Source organism: Strigops habroptila, chromosome 1 (assembly GCF_004027225.2).
Source record: "Strigops habroptila isolate Jane chromosome 1, bStrHab1.2.pri, whole genome shotgun sequence".
Taxonomy (NCBI): Eukaryota; Metazoa; Chordata; class Aves; order Psittaciformes; family Psittacidae; genus Strigops; species Strigops habroptila.
Genome location: NC_044277.2, coordinates 84,205,253 through 84,214,932, shown reverse-complemented (window position 1 = coordinate 84,214,932; position 9,680 = coordinate 84,205,253). Strand labels below are relative to the sequence as shown.

The 9,680-nt window shown below is 51.1% G+C and overlaps 1 protein-coding gene across 1 annotated transcript in view; it reads left to right on the top strand.

Annotated features, from left to right (window-relative positions):
* Positions 1-6,977: 6,977 nt before the first annotated feature.
* Positions 6,978-9,680, top strand: part of BCL2 (BCL2 apoptosis regulator) — a 96,180-nt gene continuing 93,477 nt past the window's right edge. The window contains exon 1 of the mRNA XM_030503507.1: positions 6,978-9,167. Within this exon, the coding sequence (XP_030359367.1) occupies positions 8,574-9,167 (594 nt within the window). The 5' untranslated portion in view covers positions 6,978-8,573. The remainder of the gene's footprint in view (positions 9,168-9,680) is intronic.

Here is a 9,680-nt window from a genome sequence, read left to right as displayed (position 1 = left end):
TCTTTCTCTCTCTTGTGGTGTTTTTTTTTTTTTTTTACACTTTTGGTTTTTTATTATTATTATTATTAAAAACCCCCAAAGATGCATGTCTAGTTTGATTGGAGGGGAGGGGGGAGCATTTCATAAAGCTGATTGGGAAGGTTTGCTGTTTGGGGAAACCTTGATGAAGGAATATAATCCCAAACCTCCTCTGTGGTAGGATACCACCAAGCCAGTCTGAAATCTTATATTTTCTAAGTTGAAAACAAGTTTGTTTTCAGCTTGGAGGGGAATCCCCATGTTAATTTTAAACCTTTCGAGTTCTAACTATGAAGTTCGTTCTGCAGTAGTGCTGCTAGAGCAATGCAAATAAACACAAGGGGCGAAAGCAATGTATACATGACTGACACTAAATCATGCTGCCAAGCACTGAGAATCAACTGCCTTGGCCAAAATAAAGTGTTAGATCTCTAACAATACCAGCTGTCAATAATGTACATAAGTCTAAAACCAAATTTTAAATGTTCTAGGTAACTTGCAGCGAAGGGGAATATCCTTTTCAAAGCTAACAGGTGCTTCAAAGAATGCACTTAAAACGAGGTGTGTTGGTCTTTTTTTCAAAGCATTTACCAGAAAATGCTTTCCCCTTTTTAGTCTGAGAAATTTTAACACGTGTAATAAAAGTTGATGGATCAGAGATGGATGTTCCTACTTGTCCAGCAGACTCTTCCTATGCCTTATTTCTCCAGACTAAAACTATCTCCTTCACTCACCTTCTGTTTCAACTGGGAAGTTTGTGTCAGATTCCTTTTTCCGTAGCAGAAAGAAGGAAGAGCAGGCATAGGCAGCACTGCCCAAATTGCAAGAAAAGTGGGGCAGACAGCTCAGGTGCTGTAAAGACAAGACCCTGTTGTCACATAGCAAAACAGAGATGTCAAAGAGAAGGATTTCCAGAGCTGGATGCTATTGTTTCACCTTCTTCCAATCGAAACCATGGGGCCTCTATCTCAATAAAAAGTGAAGGTAGTTGAGGAACAAGTACAGTAAAAGGCGCCTGAAAGTCAGGAGCTGTTTGCTATGTTGGACCCTAAGGATATTATCTGAGTATCTCACCCAACTGCCTTTCCTGATGAGCACAATTAAGCCCCATGAAATAAACCATAATTGCAGGTTGAGCGTGCTTTAAGCATTTTACAGGAGCATTCTCTGCTCTGCAAGTGCTTCCAGCCAAAAAGGAACCACTCCACACCTGTAGCATTTGCAACAGGGGCAGGATGAAAGGCAGTCTCCCATTTCAGGAATGCACTCTGAAGCAGTGAAAAAGTTTTTTCAGGTTACGCTGCCACCATCCTGGTAAAAATGAGGAAAATACTTGTCCAGGCTTCATGGGTGCTACTTTGTCCTATGCTTTTTACATGCAGAACATTGTTTTTAAAGCATTGTTGGTGACGCATGCTAGCTGCTGCTGAGATAGCAATGTTGGGCAACAAGTCGAGCAAAACAGATGAGACAGTAATAAATGGTGGTGTGCAGTTGGTAGCAGAGTATTATATGCACAATGCAAGTCTCCAGAAGACCGTTGTTTTCAAGGCATTTTGTCTATCTTGGGAGAGGTCTGTGGGTATCTTGCATGGGCCCGAACACAGACACAACGTGAAAGATCACAGTTGGTGGTCAGTTGTAGTCATTTTGACTAGGGCAAGTTAGAAAGCTCTTGCAGGCACAAAGGCACACAGAGCAAAGACGTGCTGGCCTGGAAGGGAGAAAGCACTGAATGCCTTGAACACAGGGAAGCACAGCTGTGGGTGGTGTAGACAAATGCCTCACTGGACAGGGCACTAGCAAGCATTTACAGAGCCAATGGCATTTACAGGCATTTACAGAGCCTTTGGCTGTACAGGGAGCAGCCTGCTAATCTGCATTGGTGCAAATTCCCCACCCGTGGGCACCATCTCAGCAGGCTCTTTCAATAAAACCAGTGTTTAAGCTGTGCCAGAACGTTGTAAGGCAAAGGACCTGTAGTTGTCATAATTGTATTTACCTATGCCACTCAAAATATTAATTTGGGGTTACTCAAATTTAGGTTTTTGTTGGATTTTTTTTTTTTTTTCTTTGGGTATGATTTGTTCTGGAATAGAAAATGTCTGCAGATTTTCACTGTGAGGGTGGTGAGGCACTGGCACAGGTTGCACAGAGAAGCTGTGGATGCCCCATCCCTGGCGGTGTTCAAGGCCAGGCTGGATGGGGCCACCTACTCTAGTGGAAGGTGTTCCTGCTCATGGCAGGGGGGTTGGAACTGGATGATCTTTTAAGGTCCCTTCCAACCCAAACCATTCTGTGATGCTCAGCAAAAAATGCAGCAATGCCCTTTCTCTCTTTGCTTGCTGTCACACAACATAAACATACACCCCGCTTGTCCATGCGTGCTCAGGCAGGGCTCTGAACAATTGCTTGCTTCTCTCCAACTTGCCTGCTCGTGAGCCAAGGAAATAAACGGGTGGGCAGGTCACTAGGAACCAGGCTTGCTATTGAAAGCCTGTTGATGTTAATACAAAGGTACAGGGAAAAGGTGTCCACTTTCAGATTGTCAGGAAGTTCAGCGTTGCCAGGCATTGCGAACTTTTCTGGATCATGTGTTAATAATGCACCTACTGTACCTTGGGCAGCTGGGAAGCCATGAAAGAAACAGCAGGCTGTGCAGGATCCTGCTCGTTTGGCCAGTTGCCCAAGCACGGATGAGAAAGCCATCTCCAGAAAATAATCTGTCCTTTACACTGCCAGACTCGACTGATGCTCCTGCTTCTCTATTTGTCAATGGAGAGTGTTTCATGCAAGGTTCTGTTTGTATTCCTAATTGAGTTCCAATTCTCTATACAGCTAATTCTTCCTACTTAGTCTGACTAACTTCTGTGGGCCAGCTCACATAAAGGTAAATGTGTGTGCAGAAGGATCTGCAGGATCAGATCTGGAGTAATCAGCATGTTATTCTGCTGCCTGAAAGCACTGTAATGATTTCTTAGCTGACTTCATGCCCTCATTCCATGTTCCTTGATACATCCTGAGCCTTTCTTGCTGGTTCCTTCCATCTTCTCCCCCAAAACATACTGCCATTATTTTGGATGTCTTTTTAGCTGTTGTTTTATTGCACTGAGCTCGAACAAACAAGCAAGGTAAAAAGCAGTACTGTGATGGAAATGTGTGACACTTTAATCACCCACTCAGGTGGTGGTATAATTGGTTTAAAGATGCCGCTCCCTTCAATTACAGCCATAAATGTGGGTCAGATGCAATGCATTTGACACGGTAAGTTAAGAACAAGGAGGACTGTTTAATGCACGTAATTTTGTTTTGGTTTTTTCTGGAGTCCCAATTTGTCATTCTTCAAGGCACAGTTTTTGTTTCCTATGACTCATCCCTCATACTCTTGCTTAAAGCAAACAGTGCCTAGGATTTTGCCTTGTGTTTTTCACTTTTTTGGGTACAGTCTCAGCTGTGTTTGGTATTACCAAGCTTTCTTGTGAACCATGACCACTATCTCCCTATTAAACTTTTGCAAAGGCTGGGAGCTATCATTCCTAAAGCAAAGTGCTGAATGTAAAGCTGGTGGGGGAAAAGGCATCATTACTAAATCCATTCCAAACAGAAAACCTCATAAAGTTTTGCTGTACCCCTTTCTATCTATTTTATTTTACTATGTGCCCTCAGTACACTCTGTTCATTTAGTTGGTCTTACTTCCATTTCTGCATACAACCCTACACAAATTCAGTGGTATTTTCAATTTCTCTTTACAAAAGCCCACTGATTTTATATGCATCTTTGTTTCCTGCACCAGATCTGCACTGGTTTATCCTCTGGGCTTTAAAATCGATCCTGCTATGCCATTGCTGTGCAGCTTGCCCAGATGGTTTTCCTGTGTTACTTAATGTTGGTGTCTGATGTATTTTCAGTTGTGGGACCAGCTGCATTGGATTCAGTTGCTAGCACAGTGACAGACTTTGATGGCCGCCTAGTTGGTTATGGCTGTTCCAGTTTTCTGTATCACTTGTTCCAGTTAAACCACAGCATATTACATGGAAATGTCAGGTTACTTTCTGTATGCGGAGGACACTTTTTTCTTCATTCTCTTTTGGTGCAAGACTGAAGGCAGCGATTTTACTTGGTGGGCAGATCCCTCATCTACCTTTCTGCCATCAGAAGTGATCCCTCAGCTGATGGCAAGCACCATACTTTCTCAAGTCTTTTGTACAGGCAGAGATGAAGTATGTTTGCGCTCCAGCATTTCACCATGCTGTGAGTTACACGCATCCCCGGTGGGGTGCAGCCTTTAGCCCATGGCTGCATAGAGCATCCTCCGTCTTCTTTTGACCTCGCTTCACCTGCCGTCCTGCAGCCTCTGCCCCTCCTGATCCCCGAAAGCACAATCGCCCCGTTTTAAACAGCCGCAGGCGGCAGCGAGTACGGGTTGGAGGCTACTCCCCGAGTTCCGCGGGCGTGCGTGGGGCGGGTGAGCGCCCGGCTCCTGCCAGCCCGCACACAGGGAGTGGACCCTGGGGCCCGCCCGAGGCCAGCGGCGGCCGCTGGGGGGCGACAGCCGCCCGCCGGGGAGGCGGGGAACGGCCCTGGCGGCACTGACCTGCACCGCACTACGGGCCCGCACCGGAGCATCGCTCCTTGCGGGGCCTGCGTGGGCTCCCCGGCGGCGAGAGGAGGGGAGGGCACGAAGGAGGAGAAGGGAGGTGGCAGGGAGGTGGAAATTGCTAGCACTATGAATGGTGCCGAACACCTTCCTGTGCCCACCTAAATACGAGATGCCAGAAAAATTAAGCATCCTGAATGCCTCTGAGTACCTGGAATCATAGAAACATAGAATGGTTTGGGTTGAAAGGGACCTTAAGATCATCTAGTTCCAACTCCCTGCCATGGGCAGGGACACCTTCCACTAGACCAGGTTGTTCCAAGCCCCATCCAACCTGGCCTTGAATGGGATGGGGCATCCACAACTTCTCTGTGCAACCTGTTCCAGTGCCTCACCACCCTCACAGTAAAGAACTTCTTCCTTATATCTAATCTAAATCTATCCTCTTTCAGTTTAAAGCCATTCCCCCTCATCCTATCCCTACACACCCTTGTAAAATGTCCCTCTCCAGATTTCTTGTAGGCCACCTTTAGGTACTGGAAGCTGCTATAATGTCTCCCTGGAGCCTTCTCTTCTCCAGGCTGAACACCACCAGCTCTCTCAGCCTGTCTGCATAGGACAGCCCCCTAATCATTCTTGTGGCCCTCCTCTGGCCTTGCTCCAAAGGTGCTGGCTTGTACACATTAGAGACAAATTCCTCAGTGTGGCCTCAAAGCAAATCCCTGGATCAAACGAGCTCTGATAGTGCATGGGGAATCCTTCCAGTTTGGATGCCAGGACCTCCCCTTCCTCTGGATGAAGCAAAAGCTGATCACCATCCCCACTCCAGTGTGTGTTTTCCTCAAGCAGGGGAGCTACCACTCATTATGGGAGGCCACTCAAGATGGGAGAGTCTGTGAAGGAGATGGACACTTGGAGGGCAGCACACATTCATTCCCTGTGTCCCCTGTCAAAAAAAAAAAAAGAAAAAAAAAAATCACGTTCACAGCTTCATTTATACATTTTATTCCTCTTTGGTTCATGGTAGTTTACATATGAGATTATCATCCCAGTCACCCTCATATGGACAAAAATTGGCAGAATTTATCAAACATCTTTTTCCCCCTCTCATATTAGGCAGGGAAAGGTGCCAAGTATGTCCTCCTGCTCCTGTTTCACTTGGTTTTCCCTGGGATGGCTGCCTGCATCTGGGGCTGTCCCAGCATCACTCATCCCTGCCCTGATGCAGCTTGTCAAGATAACAGGGTGGCTGAGCCATCACTACCTCCCAGCGCTGTGGGTTTAACCTACTTTGAAGGTGAACTCTGCTTCTTTGGTCAAGCTCCAGATTAATCTAATCTCCAAAGAATCTCTGGGCTGGGTGCAGGGGCAAATCTGTGTCTCATTTCATAGAATCACAGACTGGTTTGGGTTGGAAGGAACCTTAAAGATCATCCAGTTCCAAACCCCCTGCGATGGGCAGGGACACCTTCCACTAGTTGCTCCAAGCCCTGTCCAGCCTGGTCTTGAGCACTGCCAGGGATGGGGCAGCCACAGCTTCTCTGGGCACCCTGTGCCAGTGCCTCACCACCATCGTAGTGAAGAATCTCTCCCTTACATCTCATCTAAATCTACCTTTTGTCAGTTTAAAGCCATTCCCCCTTGTCTTATCCCTACACGCCGTTGTAAAAAGTCCCTCTCTTCTCCAGGGTGAACAAGCCCACCTCTTTCAACCTCCCTTCACAGGAGAGGTGCTCCTGCCCTTGGAGCATCTTTCTGGCCTCCTTGCGTTGGGGGCCCCAGAGCTGAACGCAGCGCTGCAGGTGGGGTCCAACTCCCCTCCTGCCCCACGGGCACGGCCTGCCGGGAGCAGGTGTGCAGGACCCTGCAAGCCGGGAGGTCACCCGCGGGGCCGGGCCTGTCCCCGGTCCCCGGTCACCAGCCCCCGGCCGCGCACGGGCTCCGCAGCCGCACAGCGGCTGCTGCCAGGACAGCCCGCCCCGCCTGCGACTTCTGCCTGCCTACACTGGGCCACTCTTCTTTATAAAAAGGGCGATTCGGGATTTTTCCTCCTCTCCATCCCCCATTTTATTATTATTATGAGTCTCTCTATTATTTATGTGAACCCGCGCAGCTGCAGCAGCCTCCGGCAGAGGCGCGGAGCGGTGCGCGCTCCCCCCGCGGAGGGCCGGCTTCCTCCGCGCCGCCGGTGGGCCGGTCCTCCCGCACCCCGCGCCGCCCGATGCCGCCCCTCCGCGCTGCTCCGCTCCGCTCCGCCCCGCCACCGCCCCGCTGCCGGCCCCAGGCCCGCGCCGCGCTGGAGGGCGGTCCCGGTCTGCGCGGGGCTGCTCGCTCCCCCCCCACAGCCCGCAGCACCCCCCTCCCCATTTCCCCCTTTTCTTGAATGAAGCGTGAGGCGGAGCTCTAGCGAACCACCGCGCCCGGCTGCGCTGCGCGGGGCAGGCGCCGGAGCCGCAGCCGGAGCCTCCCCCTCGGGCTCCGCTCCTCCCCGCCTCTCCCCGCCCCCGCCGCTCCGCTCCGCTCCCCGCCGCCGCCGGGAGAGCTCCCCGCCCGCGCCCGCCGCCGCTCGGAGACGCCGCCGCCCGGAGCCGCCCGGAGCCGCCGCCGCCGCCGGCAGCAGCAGCGCGGAGCGCCCGGAGGAGCCGCCCGGAGCCGGCGGGGTGCGCGGGCGGGCGGGCGGGGAGGCAGCGGCGCCGCGGCCGCCGTCCCCATCGGCACCAGTCACACCGCACACGCGGCCCGTCCGCGCCCCTCCTCGGCAGCGCCAGGGGCTCTTCCTCCTCCGGTACAAAGCTGCTCGCTCGGGAAATGGCACTTCGCCCCGGAGCCACAGTCAAAAGCAATTTTCCTCCTTTATTTTTATTTTCATTTTTCTTTTTTTTTCTAACGCTCTTTCTTGTGAAAAAGAATTAATTTCCTAAATACATCCAAATTTTTTTTTTTTTTTAATTTTCTTTTTTTTGGTGCGTGCGTGCGTGTGTGTGGAAGCACCGGGCTCTCCTGCGATCGGTGTCTGAATGAAACTACGTAAATGCATATGTCTGTACGTTGCACTGGAGGGAAAAACGGAGCACTTCTTCTGCACGAGCTTGGATTCAAATGCGGTTCATCTGGTCTCCAGGATTTTCCATCTCTTTGGGGTTGTTCGCGTTCCCGGGCTGCAAGGCGGGATTTTCTGAGCTTTGACACATCTTTGGAGATGGCTGTTAAACAGGAGTCTGGGAAAAAACATTTGAAATCCTAGAGAGAGATTTTTTTTTGGGTCCCTTTCCCATCCCCTTGGTGACTTGAAGCATCAGAGCGGCCAGAACTTAACGTCTCTGAAGACTTGTGATGTTTGGGTTTTGTTGTTGCTATTTTTTTTCCTAGAGGAAACATGACAGAGGAACATATTTATAGTCCAAGTAAGTACTTTACAGAGGAAATTTAGTTTGTGTAACTTAACAAAAAGCAGTGTTGAGGTTTCTAGCCTAAAGTGCGTTGGATTAACGTCCATCCGAGGCTGTTTAGCAAATCGTATTGAATTGCATCTTTTACGGTGTGTGTTCGTCCGCTCCTTCGTGTCCGTGGTAGTTCAGCACCTAGGGGAGAATGCACCTGATCTTGAGTCCATGTAATACATTTTAAAGATGTATTTCAACACCGAGGAGGAAATGGTCCTAAAGTAAATTTATGATAAGTAGTAAATGTGCACCTGGAAGTAAAGTATTTACAGCATTTTAATCCCTATTTATACCATGCATCTCAAACCGAGGAGGAAACACTGAGAAGACAAAAGTACCTCCAAGAACTCCCCCACACCACCATGAATGAAACCGTGTCCGATACAGTAACTGGATTATAATTTTTTTTTTTGGTGTTATTAATTTTATTATTATTGGCTGCTTTACTTTTTTGGGTTCATCCTGCTCCTCTTCTTCCTCTCTCCCTCCCTCTTGCTGCTTCCTCTTGGGAATTATGGCTCATCCGGGGAGAAGAGGCTACGATAACCGGGAGATAGTGCTGAAGTACATCCACTATAAACTCTCACAGAGGGGATACGACTGGGCTGCCGGGGAGGACAGGGCACCCCTGCCTCCAGGTCTCTCTCCTCCTGCTGCTGCTGCTGCTGCTGCGGTTGCTGCTGCTGCTGGGACTTCCTCTGATCACACTGGGCTGGTGTCTCCGCACCCCGAGCCCCCCGGCTCGGCTGCTGCTAGCCATGCGCCCCTGGCCGAGGGGCTGCGCCCTGCGCCCCAGGTCGTCCACCTCACCCTGCGCCAGGCAGGGGACGAGTTCTCCCGCCGCTACCAGAGGGACTTTGCCCAAATGTCCGGCCAGCTGCACCTGACGCCCTTCACGGCCAGGGGCCGCTTCGTGGCGGTGGTGGAGGAGCTCTTCCGAGACGGGGTTAACTGGGGCAGGATCGTGGCCTTCTTCGAGTTCGGCGGCGTCATGTGCGTGGAGAGCGTCAACCGAGAGATGTCTCCCCTTGTAGACAGCATCGCCGCCTGGATGACCGAGTACCTGAACCGGCACCTGCACAACTGGATCCAGGACAACGGAGGCTGGGTACGTCCCCCGATCGCTTGCTCTTGCTCCCGGCTCTGGTCCGTGGCTGGTGGGCTCCGGGGTGGGCAGTGCCCGCGGGGTTGCAGTTGTGTTGAGGTGGCCAAATGTTTTCCTGGGGGACATCTGCACCGGTGCGTGCCGAAGCAGCACAGGTCTTTTGCCAGCTGTCGAGTTTCACCTCGCTGTGGGCTTACAGTGGAGCAGTTTGGGATGGGGGAAGCAGCTGCAGCTCAAGAGCGAAAAGGATGAGTGAGGCACCCTCTTCATCATGCTCCGCTCTCCTACCTCTGTCCACCCTTGCCTGGCCAAGGTAGGGTCCTGCAGCAGGGTGGGAAGGTGCAGCAGAGGCACCCATCCAGCTGTTGGGCGCAGTCGCACTGCGTCAGGTCCCAGGCATGGGGGCAGTGGGGACCACGTGTGTGTGTGCCGGCATCCCTGCCCGTTACGGGTGATGTGCCGGGCGGCAAACATGGGATCCTGGTGCTACGGGCGGGCAGGTGGCCATCAGTGCTG